We start from the raw sequence: 16,532 nt of genomic DNA, 5'->3' as shown, positions 1-16,532 counted from the left end.
TGGGCGTATGAGAGCATCTGTAATGTCTATTCCAACTCTGACATTTTCTGTATCTGGACTTTTTCTTTTTTTATTTAATTTAATTTATTTATTTATTTATTTATTCATTTATTTATTTATTTTGAGACGGAGTCTCGCTCTGTTGCCCAGGCTGGAGTGCAGTGGCGCAATGTCGGCTCATTGCAACCTCCGACTCCCTGGTTCAAGTAATTCTCCTGCCTCAGCCTCCCAAGTAGCTGGGATTACAGGCATGCATCACCACGCCCAGCTAATTGCTGTATTATTAGTAGAGACGGGGTTTCACCACGTTGGCCAGGAATTGTCTCAATCTCCTGACCTCGTGATCAGCCCCCGTCGGCCTCAAGTGCTGGGATTACAGGCGTGAGCCACCGCACCCGGCCTAGACTTTTTCTTTATCGCCTTCCTTGCTCATTGTTAGTTGAATTGCTTGAGAAACTCAAATAGTACAGAAGTTAAGGCTTTCGTTTAGTGAAATTAAAATAGTCAAAATAAATGTTCAGTTAAAAGAAATAAGGGAACATCAATCTTCATTCACGTTTATTCATGAAAGTGTCTAGGCTCCAATTTTTGCTTAAGTGTTTCTTCTGTTTTCCAAGAATTCTGCTTGGAAGCAGAGAGGCTTAGGGCATTTAGCAGCAAAATCTGAGGCAGGCATCTATTTCTCAGTTGGTCACAGACAGTTCCTTCTAGTGGCAGTCACAAGGCATCACTTTTTCAAAGCATAACTGACCTTCAAAATTGCCTATGGGCATACCCACCCCTGTACCCCTGTCATCAACAGCATTTTTCTACTGTGAAAGTGACTCGAAAATGTGACCTCATTAACAGAGACCAGGCTAACCTGGCCAAGAAGACTGGCTGCCAAAGATCGAGCAAAAAGGTTTACTTTTAAATAAAATTTTCATTGATATCTTTTATTGCTTTAACAAGTTAAGCTGTTAAAAGAGGGCAAGATTTGACCAAAAAGTGGAAAGGTGTGGAAAGTGGACTAGGAACTTGCCGGATGAGACTAATTCAAATGCAGAATGCAGTGGAGGCATTGGGAAGCCATCTGAAAAGTTAATGAACTTGGAAAGTGGTTTATGGGCAAAATAATCTTCAAGGTACTGCTGATTTAGAAAATGTAAAACTGGTACAATGTGCTTTAGAAAGCTGATAACTTGGAGAGCTTGGCCTACCTGACTTTGACAGATGGTAGAATGGGTTCTCACTTGGAGAGTGGTTAATTTAGCCTCTTTTGCTCAAGTTAGAGCCAATAACCCTAATGTCGTGAGGGATTATGTGGGGTTACTTTTGTTTATCGGACCAAACGGGCATTTGAGAGACAGTCAAACTAATCTCTAATCTCTGTTCTGCTACTGATTTGCAGAGTGATCTCGAGAATATCACTTCTTTGTAGGGGAAACAAAGAGGTGTTGATGATCTTTGCTCTAATAATAGTTCTTGGTGAAAACTCTTGGAAACTCATTCAAGATAATTAAAATAAAGAGGAGAGTAGGTGATATTGAAATGATTCAGGGGCATTATATCTATATTAAATATAGCTAGGCCTCATGGGGCCTGGGAATGAAAATTAAGAAACTTACCAGAGACCAAGACAGACACCCTCTTTAATCTCTCTTTATGTCTGTCTGTCTGTCTGTCTGTCTGTCTCTCTTTCCATGGTTTCTCCTTGTAAATCTTCTCCTAATGCTTCTATCTGAATATAAATTTTCCCCTTTTACCCAGTCCGAATCCCACTAGTTGTATGATCCCCTTTTACCCATTCTCAATCCCACATTATCTTAACTACGTGAGCACCAAATGTATGATCACAGAATTAAGCTGCTTACAGTGGCACCTGGATTTCAAATCTTTCAGATCTTTCACCAGGGGAGGAAGAGAAATAAATTGCTATACTCACTGAATATTGCAGGATCCAAATAATATATGTTCAGTCAGTTTCTAACAGTGATGGCAGCTAAGTCAATAAATTATTGTCACCTGAATCCAAGGGAAAGTAGTCAACAGAGTTTATGAAAATGGGGCACTTTGTATTTCCCTGAGTTTTGCACATCAGGCTGTATTATAGCTGTCCTTTATTAGTAAACATCCTCCCAGTTGATGAAGAGCTCACCTGGTGTAAGAAGCACGGTGAAAGAACAAGCCTATCTTAAGGAAGAATGTTTCATATAGAAAATACTTGGGAGTCAAGGAGGACTCATATGAGGCTGTTATATAGATATATATTTAATATAATATGTGTGATTGTGGTTACAGATACATATTTGGTGCTTTATTTATCCAGAAGCATGAGTCACATAGTACATAAAGTATTGAATACAAAATTCTAAAGATAAACACAATTATTCTCGAATTTAAAATATATGGGATAAATGCTTACAAATGGATTTATAAACCTTTCACTTCTACTTCATTCTCCTGGCTGTGTCTTCTGAAGATGAGTTGCTGGTTGCAACACTAAGAAAAATAGCTCCTTCAAATCCTGACACTACATGACATAAAAAGAACTTTTGGCAAATATTTATTCAGATTACTTGTCTCCGGTGGCAAATTTCTCGGCATTTCTCTTTGTTTTGTCTGTGCCTTAGCCTGTGCGTTTTTCTAGAAAGGAAGTTAAATGCTTTTAATGTATTAATTATTACATAATTGAAGTTAGACCCAAATATGTTAAATATTTCCTCTTGCAAAGGGAGAAGAGGAAGGGAGGAATGGGGCAAGGTGGAGAGGAAAAAATACCTCAGGCGAGAGAACAAGTAACTTGCAAGAGGCTTATTAAACTGTATATAAATGTTGAAGAGGCTGATTTGTAGTTTCTCTACTAGAAAAATAATAAGATTTATTATTAAAACATGAGTTGAGAATAATATTCCAAATGTTTGTTGTTGCTGTTGTTGTTGCCATTGCCTATGACTCTCTGCTGTAAGTTTGCATTCAAAGCCAGAAGTCTTTTTTCAGTTGGATGAGTTGATCTTTTTAGTTTTGGGATGTGTAAGTGATGCTGGGAAAGCCTTTCTTTAAATATTCATTGCTCTTGTTTGCCTCAGAACCTATTTGGTGAAAAGTGTGTTTAACACAAACAGTAGCTGCTAAATTGTTAACTAAAGAGCCTTGTGTGAAGCAAGTGTTCAATACATGCTTGTCTAATAGAATGAAGAGACTATAAACCAGAGAGGTTTAATAGCAACTGAGCCAGGATACACCAAGATGCACCAAACTTTATGTCCAAAACCTACATAGAGTTGCCTACCCCTTGGGTTTCGATGCTTGGATGTTGGAAATTGCATTTTGTATTCTCTGCTTTCTGGCACATGCAAGCCAGATATGGACAGGAGACCCTCAATATTTATTCATTTTTCTAGTCAAGGCTTTCTAGGATGATAAAATAAAATTTTACATCTAGCTGCATTGCAAGTCAGGAAATACCTTTCTGCAAATATGGAAGATGACAAAACTCAGCTTCAACCAAGCTGAGCTGCTCTTAAATATTTCCTAGCAAATGGATTACGTTCACAGGTCTGAGCACTTACTTTTTAGCCACTTCCCTTCTCCCCTTTCTTCCCTTTCTTTTCATGACTATTCTCTCCTAAACTTGCTAAATTCCCAGGAGAAAGGGAAAATGGTCTGCTAGGGAGAACAGTTTCCATAATGAAAATCATTTCTCTGAAATATAACTAGCTTTTTCAATGATTCTCAAATTTGTTATTGGATAGGCAGTTTGGCAAAAACCTAGAAGGGAATGCTTATTAGTTTATCAATTTATTTGTTAATGGCCCAGTTTTTATTGAAACTTTTGCATGTCTATTACTCTTTGGAAAATAATTAACAGCTCCATCCTATTGAAATGGCTTGTGTACAGAGCACACATCAACCAAATAAAATCCATGGCTTTGTAAAGGATAAAAATAAAAATAATTTATTTCACCAAGTTCTCCTTGGCACTGAATTCTACTTAAAGCATAATTCATAGAGTAGAGAATTTGAGTACATGGGGTATGGAGAGTAGGGCACAAAATGTTTCCATACATTTGACTTTATTGATTTGAAAGCAAAGTTACTGAAATGCCTCAGTTAGTTCTGCATTTTAAAAGGTGTCTACCTGAAAGAAATAAAAAAATGTGTGTGTGTGTGTGTGTGTGGCAGGGAAGATGGAAGATTATTCACATGCTTGAAGGCTATTCACACTGCTTTAACAAATAAACACGGAACATACCTCCTTAATTAACTGTAGAGTTAATAGTCTGTCTCTTTGTCCTGATGTAATTTAGATCTTAATCTAACCCCAACCCTAAACTATATCAAACCCAGGCAGAAAAACTGAAGTTACAGGCAATTACCTGGGTTAATCTTAGGTTTTTTTCTCAAGAGTGAGAACCATATTCTCCTATTTCCATTGACCACAATTTGGTTCCACCACCTTTCTACATCCTCAATTCACTCCCAACAGTAGTTACATTTTCACAGGGGAGGAAAACTCCAGTACAACAGGGTTCTTGCATCAAGCTTCATGCTTTCCCAGACATTTACTCAAGGGAACGTGGAGAGGAGGAGGAGGAGGAAGATGGAGTGATAAGCAGATGTTACACATGTTTTTCCTGGAAAGATCACCCCACTTTTTCTAATTTCCCAGAATTAAAAGAATGTATTTTATCTGTATTACCATGGAAATTACTAGTAACACAGGATTTTTTTTCCTCTTTTCTAAGTTTCCAAAAACTTTCAAAAGTGTTCAAAGAAATTTTCTAGAACAATTTTAATATGTTTGATTTCTCATTTGGGGCTGGAATATTTGTATTCTTTTTAATTTTTTTACTTCATATATTAGAAGAGTTTCTAATATGTGTAGGAATACAATTTTAAATGTAAGATTATATAGATGTAGATATAGATAGATATATGTAGATGTATAGATATAATGTCACAATATCACTATAAGGCATTCCTTCTTCCATTCTGTTTATATCTCCACAGAACTGCTCTCATGGGGCCCTTTCCTGCCCTGTAGGTAAAAGCCCTTCTTATTTTCCACTGAAAAGTCTACCCACTTTCATAGGGTGTCCAGTCAATTTGTGAGTACAGTCCCTTGGAGTCTTCATAACATCAACCCTCTAGGTGAGATCTGTAATAGCTAGTTAATTATCTGGGAATTTTTAAACATTTGGATATTTCAAATAATGTGAATAAAATACTTGAATTTTAAATAATTAAATTGTTTCTTCAAATGTTTTAGCATTTATGAAAAAATAACGCACTAAGATTTTGGATTTCTAACATTTCTAGCTGTATGAGAGAGTAAAGGGTTGGCACTTTATTAACTTGGGGGCAATGTAGACAGATGTTGAAGCTGGTGCTGGAAGTGCACCCTGGAAATTTTTATCTGAGTTCCTTGTCAATCCTGCACAATTGCATGAGATGAGAACTTCATGATTGCAGCGTTGATCTGGCCTAGCTCTGGACTGCTTGTTGAAGGAGTTTCTTTGAAGTGAGCAATACTGGCAAATATGAATGAATTCACACCACTAGCAATTGTTGGCAGAACACCCAGCCACTCTACCCATTTTCAGAATGTGAAATGGCATGTATTCAGCAGGGCACATTATTCTTGAAGTCACAAAAATAGGGAAAATCCAACAAGCACAGTCAGTGTTTACCTGAAGAATACAGTCACATAGCTGCTTCACTTTCATTATTCTTAGGAAATAACCAAATAAATGAGCTACAAATATGAGAAACTGAGAGTGTGTGAATGAAAGAGAGCAACAGAAGGAGGAAATACAAGACTAGACAATGTAATCTTCTACTTAACATTTCAGAATTTTATTAATCCTTTAAAAATCACCCTCTTTCTCTTGAGTTAATATCCTCATCTCGATTACCCTCATACATGGCTTAGTTTGATTCTGTTACTAAATTCTGTGAATCATTATTTAATCAAATCTACCAAAGATTAGAAAAAATTCTAGCAAGACTTATAATCATGAAATACAGAATTAAAAGTTTAAACCTACCAAAAGTCCTATGGCCTATTATTTAGCTGTGAATGAGGCATGTCAAGAGTACAAATCTGCACTTTTGACTGTAAGTAAAATTTACTAATGCAGGAAGCGAAACAGTGAGGGAATACTGGGGTTGTTAAAAGATTACTTTTTTTTTTTTTTTTTTTGCAATATGCAGTGTACCTTAAAAGTGTCTCACCTAGAAGGCCTCTACCTGTAGTCACATGAATTTTTCTAAAGACAATTTGGTGTTTTGAAGATAAATGTCATTAGTCTATGATAACAGCATCATAGGACAATTAGCCATTTTAGACTTGACCATATTTTCTCTTTTTAGCGTACAGCCATCTTGATATTTAGGTGGGAGACTACTCCAATGGAGCAACAGTTTCATTTTACATGATTGGATTTAGAAATTTATGAATTTTAAACTCATAAGAATTTTAAATAATTTGAAAATGGAAACATTTGATCTACAGTCTAGGAGCATAAATACATTTATAAAATACTTCATTGTTAATCTTAGATCATTGATTTAAAACAGAATTTGGTAACTATGGGCAGGTGGAGGGGGCCAGTGAGGAAGATATAAAAGAGAAATCTATATGAATTGTGTTCAGATTGATTTTGTATAAACATAATATATTTATGGTTGTATCTCTTATTTATAATACCCAACTAATATGAAGGTGGTCCAAGGGAAGGATCAATATTTTAAATAACATATTTGCCTAAAATATCATACAGTGGCTGCTTCATAAAAATCTTATAACCTTTTATTAACCAAGTTCAGAAATAATTAGAGGGGTGATCTCCCTGGATCAGAACTGAAACAAGTGAGATCAATTAAGCTCCTTTGAAATAGGTCTGTCGACACTTACATTCTTTTTTAGACCAATTTAGGTGGAAATATATTAGCTAAACCCACATTCATTGATATCATATTCTCATCTTATATTTCTTTGCCTTAGGTAGGATTTTTCTGTGATTCTGATTGGGTCTGACTACAAACTGAAGATATCTTAATTAATAACAGGGCAGGAAGAATTGAGTGGGGAAAGAAGGCCTTCGGATAGTAGATAAGTACCCAAAGCAATGTGGGCAAAAAGAGTAAGCAACATCCCCTGGGATTTTTCCAATGTGGGTATCACTGAGCAAAGCTGCTGTGGGAAGACACGTAGATTAATGGGAAATGCAGGGTTATTATGGAGGAAATAACTCACAGGATGATTTCATAGCCTGGCTAAATTACTACTTGATTAATTCCTGATAAAACTCAGAGCGCACAAAGCGAGGCAGAGAATCCTTTTCCATCAGGGCATGGATTCTTTTCTGGGCCATGTCAAAGCTGCTCAGGGAAGGTTCCACCAGGTTCTTCATTGTGATGTCCTTAGTGAAGTGGTCAATATTCACCTGTGGGCCAGGAAACAGGGTCACTACATAAGCCTAAGTTACAGAATTTGATGAGGGGTGAAGAGGGAGGTGGAATTTCTCATCAATAAAACATTAGAGGGGAGGAAAGTCATTAAAAAGTGAGACATGTCACTTCTCACTTTATAGGTGATGGGATAAGGCAGCTGATGTTCCAACAGCTTCATCCAACCGGTATTAGACACCAACCAGGTGTCAGACCTCCCATAGGAGCTAACACACACATTACTTATTTAATCCTTGACAACAATCCTAAGAATGATTCTTTCCTTTTATAGAAAAAAATGTGTATATGCAGAAGGTTAAGTGGCTTCCCCAGGATCACAGAACTGATAAGTGTATTTGAATCTAGAGAATCAGAATTTGAATCCAGGTGTCCTGGTGCCTTTTTCTTTTTCTTTTTCTTTTTTTTTTTTTTTTTTGTTGGATAGAGTCTAGTTCTCTCACTCAGGCTGGAGTGCAGTGGCGCCATTTGGCTCACTGCAACCTCTGCCTTCCGGGTTCAAGTGATTCTTCTGCCCGAGCCTCTCAAGTGGCTGGGTTACAGGCATGTGCCACCACGCTGGGCTAATTTTTGTATTTTTGATAGAGACAGGGTTTTGCCACGTTGGTGAGGCTGGTCTCGAACTCCTGACCTCCGGTGATCTGCCTGCCTCGGCCTCCCAAAGTGCTGGGATTACAGGTGTGAGCCACCATGTCTGGCCCTGGTGCCTAATTTTAAAATTCTAACACAACATTTGGTTTCACATCTATTGGAGGAATTGAATAGAGAGAAGTAAATGCTGTCTGGGGATCCAGGACCTTTTGCATGGGTCCAGAAGAACAAGAAAACTTGTTCTTTCCAAAAACAAACCAGGAAACAGTCATTCTGACAGAATAATAATGAAAACAGCTAACAGCAATTAACGTTTATTGAGTGCTCGGTCGGTGCCAGGCACTTTGCAAGGATGAACTCATTTAATCTTACAACTCTATGAGGTATAATAGATGCTGTCATCTACATTTTACAGTTGAGGAAACAGATGCACAGAAATGTTACATGATTTACTCAAGGTTCATGGTAGAGAGAAGATTCAGAAATCCAGTGATGTGGCTCCAGAGCCCAGCCTTTTAACCAGTAGACTCCAGCACTGGGATGCACTGTGGCTTACATGTCCTGAGTGCAGGGCCACTACATTGCAACCATACTATGGTCTATGTGAATGGTTCCTCTGGAGTTGTACAAGGTGCAGCCTGTTTGAACTTGGCTAACTATGAGTTTAAAGGAATCTTTATACTCCATGTTGTATGATTTAATGGTTTTTAAGGATTTTGAGTGTAAACAAGACAGAAAGAGAATCCAAATCAGCCTATGGTTGTGAATTGAAACATTGATAAAGGTTTTGGGTCTCTCCTGGGCTGTTAGAGGTTCTTAGTACCGAATAGAGCTCTTTGGGCTCAGAGAATGATGAAGCAGCTATTAGTTAGATTTGGAGACAAAATGCATGATTCCTTGGGGCGCCAGGTCAGAACAGACAGCAGGACTGAGCTGTGCTTCAAAGTCCAGGATGAAGGGCGTTGAGCTACATTAAGATTTTCCAGAGGTGAAAGGGGTCAATGTACTTTATGCAGGCCTGGTGGAAGACCAGATTGTCAGAATTGGGATCAGCGTCAGAGTTGATGAAGTCCAATGTCTGCCTTTAAATGTGAAGACCTCAAAGAGATCAGGTTACATGCCCACAAACAGCTAGTGAGGATTAGAGGTGAGACTATAACACAGATTTCTCCGTTCTCAGTCTATTATTCTTCCCGCCACACTGAAAGCAATGCTTCTTCCTTCTCTTATATTAAATATATATCTGTACTGAGCTTGGTAGACAGGCTTATTCCAAATGATTGAGTTTCTAAAAATTATAAAACTAGCTCCTAATTTTATTTTTTAAAGGAGTGATGTATTTAAAACCCTCTAGGACATAGTATTCACCAGCAAATAGCAGCTATTTCTCTTAGTATTTTTATGTGCTTAAGCCTTCTTTAATGAGTCATTCTGATACATATTTATCTGTTTAGTTATCCAGAAAAAATATTATTTAATTAATTTCAAATATGGTCAAGTGATAATTTGCAATGTATAAATTATCTACTTATTGACCTCCACATGGCCATTTCTCTTGTTTAAATTTAGTTCCAATTCTTACCATTGTATCTCTCAGTCAGTTTCTTGTATTAAAGAGTTGAGGTGAGTATTCAGAGCAACAATATTCAGATTACTATTTGCTTGGGTAATCTAGGTCTTATATAGGTCAATTTCATCAAAATTAAATAGTAAATATTTACGTCAAAATACAAAATTTGGAGAATTTTTTAAGTAATAAAAACTATGACTTAACATACTTCAGGTGCACATACATATATACAAGATGGTTACAGTTAAAAGAACTGAAGATTAGAGAGCTTTAGCTAGAGACTTGCCCAAAGTCCCACATCTAAGAATGTCTGAAGTTGGATATTTTCATGCTTTCATCTCAAAAATATTTCTTGAAAGCTTTTTATGTGCTAGGAGTAGGATTCACATTCTCTCTAATGCCCAGCTCAGAATCATTATTCTACATAATCCTGGGATGCCTGTATTTGGGTCTAATTGTACCTTTGCATGAGCATAGATCATTTAGAATGAAGGGCAAGGCTATTTTATTACAGCTTGCAACTAGTGACCACAATTTATTTGTCCTTGTAACTCAGCTAGCCATGGTATTATTTATTTTAAAATTATATTTTAGGTTAATGTATCATATTTTCATAATAACCAATAATGTTTTCCCAGAGCTCAGAGTAACTAACACTTATCTGAGTGGGTTTCTACCATTTGTAGGTATTTCAGCAAATCCTAGAATTCTGTGAAGAGGAAGTCAAGTTGATATGAAGGTAAGTTGGAGAATCCTTTGAAATCGGGAAATACATGTCCAATTTAATATTAAATTAATCTTCTTGTCAATATATACAGAGAAATAACATGCTGACAGAAGAAAGGATGGCCCAGCACAAATGGTAACAGAAGTAGGGTAGAGCTAATGTATGTGCTTAGGGTGGAGGTTGAGGAGAAGAAGGGGCGATCTGGAGAGAATTTCAAGATGAATATCCACATCAAACCTAAATCTAGTTTCTTTCTAGCACCTTTCCATTCTCGTGGCTTTGACCCACAGTACTGTACATTCACATACTCCTAACCTCCAACCCTGTGTCATGGAGGAAGCACATCTACTAGTATCAAGGTACCTAATTTGTCCATCCACTCAAACACATTTAGGGTAACTCATAACTAAAGAAATACATATCTAATGGTGGAACTCCAGGAGTCTAGAGCATCTGTGGTAGAGAAGGGATATTTGGGAGTTTTTCTCTCTCAAACATCTTAAGTAGATTGCTGCCTACTCAACAAGGCTTGCCCAGATCACCTCCGTGCTTGACTCCAAACCTTGATGAAACATTTAATTTCCAGACTGGATTAAAAGAAACAAGTGAAATTAGAGTAACCTGACCAAACCATGATGAACAGGGCTTGCTGTGGCCATCCTGAATTCCACAATAGGCTTTCAATGTGGTTTTATAAATAACAAAGAAAAAAGCAGATCAACTTCCCCAAAGTTTCTTTGAAATCAACAAAAATCTGGGCTTTTGTAGTCAATCAGTGGTATATTGGCTTTCAACATCTCTAGCACATTTTTCTTGTAATATTTTGATTTTCATGAGTAAATATACCATTGTCCCAAGTACAGTGTAAATGGAAAAGTCCAAGTGGGGAAACAAAGGATAAAGAAGAGTAGAGAGGGCAAAAAAGAGAGGTGTTTAAAGGAAACAATAGAAACAGGAATGGAAAGAGAAACAAAGAAAAGTTGTAGAAATACTCATTAGGCATTAATGAGTTCAGACACTGAGATACTGGTTGATATAGTTTGGCTCTGTGTCCCCACCCAAATCTCACCTCAAATCATAATAATTCCCACATGTCAAGGGCAGGACCAGGTGGCAATAATTGAATCATGGGGGCAGTTTCGCTTATACTGTTCTTGTGACAGTGAGTGAGTTCTCACGAGATCTGATGGTTTTATAAGAGGCTTCCCCCTTCACTCCACTCTTATTCTCTCTCCTGCCACCCTGTGAAGAGGTGCCTTCTGTCTGGATTATAAGTTTCCTGAGGCCTCCCCATCCATGTGGAACTGTGAATCAATTAAACCTCTTTCCTTTATAAATTACCAAGTCTTGGGTATTTCTTCATAGCAGTGAGAGAAAGGAATAATACACTGGTTGAACATCACTTATCTGGAATGCTTGGGACCAGAAATGTTTCAGATCTTGAATTTTTGAGATTTTGAAATATTTGCATATACATAATGAGATAAGATATCTTAATATGAGACCCAAGTCTAAACACAAAGTTCATTTACGTGTCATATATACCTATACATATAACATGAAGGTAATTTTATGTAATATTTTTAATAATTTTGGGCATGAAAAAAGTTTTGGCTGTATTTTGACTGAGACCTATCACAAGAAGTCAGTGGAATTTTCCACTTGTGGCATCATGGTGCTGAAAAAGTTTCAGACTTTGAGGCATTCTGGATTTTGAATTTTCAGATCAGAGATGTTCAGCCTGTATAAGTTTTTACACCCACTATTTAATCCTCACAACATCTCCATAAAGTAGTCTCCATTATTCTTATTTTCACAAAGGAAGAAATGAGGTTCACAGAGACTCAACAATTCATGCAAGATTTCACATTGGTATGATTTCCACTGGAGGTTAGTGGAGCTGAGACCCATAAAACTAGAAAGTGGTCTGAACAGGATTCATGTTCATATATACCTGACCATATTGCTCTGCCTTTGTACTCAGTAGGTGCTTAATAAGATGGCTGGCTCACAAATAGGAATAGCCTTTGGCTCCCAATGGGAGGTCTGTGTCTCAGATGTAAATCCTTCCTGAAAGCTAATGAGCTGCCCTTAACTGACCCACCTACACACAAACCAACCTCTTTAGGAGCCTCCGTTTGAATGAATTCTTCATAAATTTGCTTTGCCTTCTCAGCCATCTTGGCAGGGGACTTGATCTTCTTGTAATCCTCACAGGCAATCCAGAACTCAAGGTTTTCCTCACTGAATTCAGACTTCAGGAAACTTTTGAAACTGGCAAGTCCATCTGGAAAGAAAAAACAGTCAGTTGGAGAAATTTATTAATTTACTTAACAAATGGCATACCTTTCTATATAGCGTAGTCTGACTTAGTACATAGCCTAGTCTTACTTACTGAACGTTTTTTGTCATTTACATGAGAATCTTACCAATGTTAACTCATTTAATCTTCCTTAAAACCCTAAGAGGCAGGTGCTATCAATACCCCATTTCACAAATGAGGTCAGAAAGATCAAATGACTTTCCCATAAATAACCAGCTGGTAAGTGGCAGAGTCAGAATTCAAACCCAGGGAAGTCAGACTCAAGAGTTCATGCATTTATCCATTATTCCAAGCTACTTCTCAAGAGGTGCATGATTCAGCGTCTTGGAAAAGAAACTGTCCAATAATGACTGCCTGCTTTCTACTGCACTTGCACTGGGAGAAAAATACAAGGCCAACACAAATGTTGTATCCATGAGAGAAAGGGAAAGGGCTTAGCAATACTATTCTATGCACAAAGTTTTAGCTCATTCATGTCTAGCTTCCTTTACTTCTTCATTCAAATGCAGAAGGAATGAGACAGAGATGGAAGATAGCAGAGAACACAGAACTCAAGCCCTGCTCATCATGCAGAGCCATATGGAACTCTGGAACTAGACAGAGAGATTTACCACATTGTCTTTCCAAACAATCAAATGCAATGTCTATTTAAGTGACAAATGTTTACCTATTTACATATCAAGGAACACTATTAACACTAATGCCATTCTGGGCACTTAAACTACCAAGGAGAAAATAATACATTTAAAACTTGGCTTGTCTATACAAGTAATATTAATGTTAAGTATCACTATGAACTACTCACAATTCTTTATTTTCTCTTTGCACAGATGATTTTTGTTTAACTATTATGTTCCAAGCACTGTGGTAAGTCACCACGATAAGTAAAATAGACATGGTTCCTGTCCTAATGGAGATTATAGATTCTGGAAAAAGTAGAAAGAAAATGAAGAAACAAGAAACATTTACACAATGAAAGGAAAACTGTATGAAAGGTAGTAACAGAGTCATAGGAGAGTCCTGACTTCATTTTAGGCTAAGGGAAGGCAAGGAAGTAACACTCAATTTGAGACCCAAAGAATGAGTGGGAAAGGGCCAGTTGAAATTACCCCATGTAGCATACTTACCATGTCCATCAATTATACATCAGGTTTCTTTAATATGTTAAATGTAATATGATTATAGCTATCATGATTCTGTTTCCAGTGTACAATTACTCATGTAGGATAAACTTTAGTTTATAATTTAAAAATTATATCTCTATATAATATATAGATATTATAGTCTACATAGATATAGGTATAGCCTATTATATGTAGATATAGTTTTTAATTTTAAACCAAAACTATAAGACTAAAATTATAAAACTATGTATATGTAAGGATTCTTGGGCCTGATCCAATATTTTCCTTCTCCTTAATGCTGAATATGTATATGTATTATTCAGCATATATTACACATACGTATATATATATAAACCAAAATTCTAAACAATGTATAGCTATAGGGAGAGAGTTCATGTTCATTTATTATCTAAGAAGAGTAAAGATTTCAAACAGGAGGAGAGAGAAAAACTCTAATTTTCCAGAAGCTGTGTCAAAATCACAGACCTACCCTCAGTAACATGTTTCGAATGTCACTTTGCCTCCCCGGGCAGAAGGAAAGATTATTGTCACCAGGACTTTAGGGTCCGGTTTTCTCTAATTTGCCCCCACCTGGAGACACTTCTGCAATACATTAGTTCTGCTTAGGGATCATATTTACGTTCTGAATTCATTTCCTTTGGCCTAATTTTCATTTATTCTTTTTCCCTATTCTTTTTATAGGCTCTAAAGTTTTATTTATTAGTCATTGCCAATACATTGATTTCACACAAGCATAAAATGTATGCAGTGATAAAAACAAAGATGCTATAGTTATCCATTTTCAATTTACCTCCTGTATATTTTTACTGTTCTCATACCCTTCACAGTACCCTGAAACCATACCCAATTTTAAAGAAAAAGAATGGCTAGGATGATCATTAACTTGTATTAGGGTCACCATCAATTTCAGGATCCAAACAAGACACTTTGCAATTTGATCCCTTCTTCCTGTACTTACCCTAAATACATTTTTAATTGATTAACAATAAAAATATATCTAGGAGCGATGGTAGGTATAATAAACAATTTTCAACACTTGTGAAAAGAAGGGAAAAGGAAAACAAGGGAAAAAAACAATTTTTTCTAGAAACTTGGCCAGAAGAATTACTTTAAAACCATTTGATAACCTGTAACTGGATAAAATCAGGTGTATTTTCTCTCTCTTCTAATATTTCCTACTATATTTCCAGCACTATTTGTCTTAACTTAGTGACACGAGAGTTAACATAAGTGCTAAAAGAAAAATATAAGACTTATTTCTCTCTCTGTCATGGTTAAAATGTCCATTGTTTCTTAAACAAAAGGTGTTGGATAGTCTCTGTCAAAATGAAAACATTCTCAGGCATGTTTTAGCTTCCAGGAAATGAAGTCTTATGAGCTCCCACAACATAAGGTCTAAGACGGCTGGAGGCAAAAATAATTCCACAGAATAAGTCTGTGACAAATTTATTCTCATTAGCCCCATATCCCCACAACCTATCTCTGAATCACCCATTCTGAGGAAAATCTCAGTCCTCCCAAACATTCTTGTTTATGACCCGGGGATGTATGCCGGGACTCCACAGAAATGTTCACATTTACTGACTTTCCAGGGAATAAGCTTGCAAAATAACTTTTCTGTGTAGCAAGTCCATTTCCTGGATACTAATTTCATAACTTTAATTGAATTCACAATATTCTTTTAACCTTTTTGTTCACGTATAACTCATAAAATAGCTTTACATTATATTCATCTGCGAGATGTGTAAAGCTATTCCTTCTCTAAATCTGTGCACCTGGCTTTTGGGCACTCTCTAGAGGGTCCCTCTAAAGCCACCCCTGAGACCCCTTCTCCTCTTTAGCCTCTGGTTGTCTGTCAGTTCCTTCCTTAGTCACTATCTCTGTTTAGTTCCTATCACCCCTGCGGACATCCTATTGGGTCAGAGTCAAACACAATCCAGGCCAAATGTCTCTATTCTGCAAAGAACACACATTTCTTCTTTGCCCTACAACCATTCCTCTACCCACTCCAGTAGAGCCTCAGCACATCTCCCTGACAAATCACCACGTTCTTCCCTGCTGAGCCTGCACAGAGCCTCAGAGTACCTCTCAACCCACCTCACCAGGCATCCACTATCTAGAAAGCCAATGAAACCCACCTGATTATCTGGTCTTATGGAAACACTCCAGGTTTTAAACTACATTACAATTCCAGAGTTTGCCCTAATGAATGGTGTCACTTTTGACATCCATGTAAACTAGCAGCCAGCCCTACCTAAGAACAAGGTGAAAATACCTATAAAATCACTTTGAAAATTAAAGGAGCATTAGACAAATCCAAGTCAGTTTGCTACAAAGGGAAAAAATATTAAAAACTAGATTAGTGCAAATCTCTTCAACCAGCAGGGACAAAAATGAAGTCATTGAGAGTTGATAAGCACCATTTCTAGCTTATTGGTTAAAAATTATATTACTGCAATAACTTGAGCAAGTCATCAAATCTCTCTGAGACTGTTGCATCATCTGTTAAATGGAGATACTAATGGAACCTATCTGATGGGGTTGTGCTAAGAAATAAATAATTCATATAAAATTCTTACATGGTAACTGACATAATTATCATTATGTAGCTCAATGCATGCTGGTGTTCATTATTGTTATTCATTACAAATTTAAAATTAATCTTTTAATTAATTCAAAGCCCAACTCCAATGTTGCCTCATCTGTGAGGTAGCCTTTACTTAC

At 36.9% G+C, this 16,532-nt stretch overlaps 1 protein-coding gene across 4 annotated transcripts in view; it reads right to left on the bottom strand.

Annotated features, from left to right (window-relative positions):
- Positions 1 to 2,232: 2,232 nt before the first annotated feature.
- The window catches only part of RGS5 (regulator of G protein signaling 5), a 187,747-nt gene continuing 173,447 nt past the window's right edge, over positions 2,233 to 16,532 (bottom strand). For all 4 annotated transcript variants that reach the window (XM_058442539.1, XM_058442541.1, XM_058442542.1 and 1 more), the window contains 2 exons: positions 12,461 to 12,627; positions 2,233 to 7,430 (listed from right to left, as the gene is read on the bottom strand). In XM_058442539.1, coding sequence (XP_058298522.1) covers positions 7,269 to 7,430; positions 12,461 to 12,627 — 329 coding nt within the window. In that variant the 3' untranslated portion in view covers positions 2,233 to 7,268. The remainder of the gene's footprint in view (positions 7,431 to 12,460; positions 12,628 to 16,532) is intronic.

The sequence above is a fragment of the Hylobates moloch genome, unplaced genomic scaffold (assembly GCF_009828535.3).
Source record: "Hylobates moloch isolate HMO894 unplaced genomic scaffold, HMol_V3 SCAFFOLD_8, whole genome shotgun sequence".
Lineage (NCBI taxonomy): Eukaryota > Metazoa > Chordata > Mammalia > Primates > Hylobatidae > Hylobates > Hylobates moloch.
The sequence above is the reverse complement of the archived record's forward strand: the minus strand, read 5'-3'. Positions and strand labels throughout refer to the sequence as shown.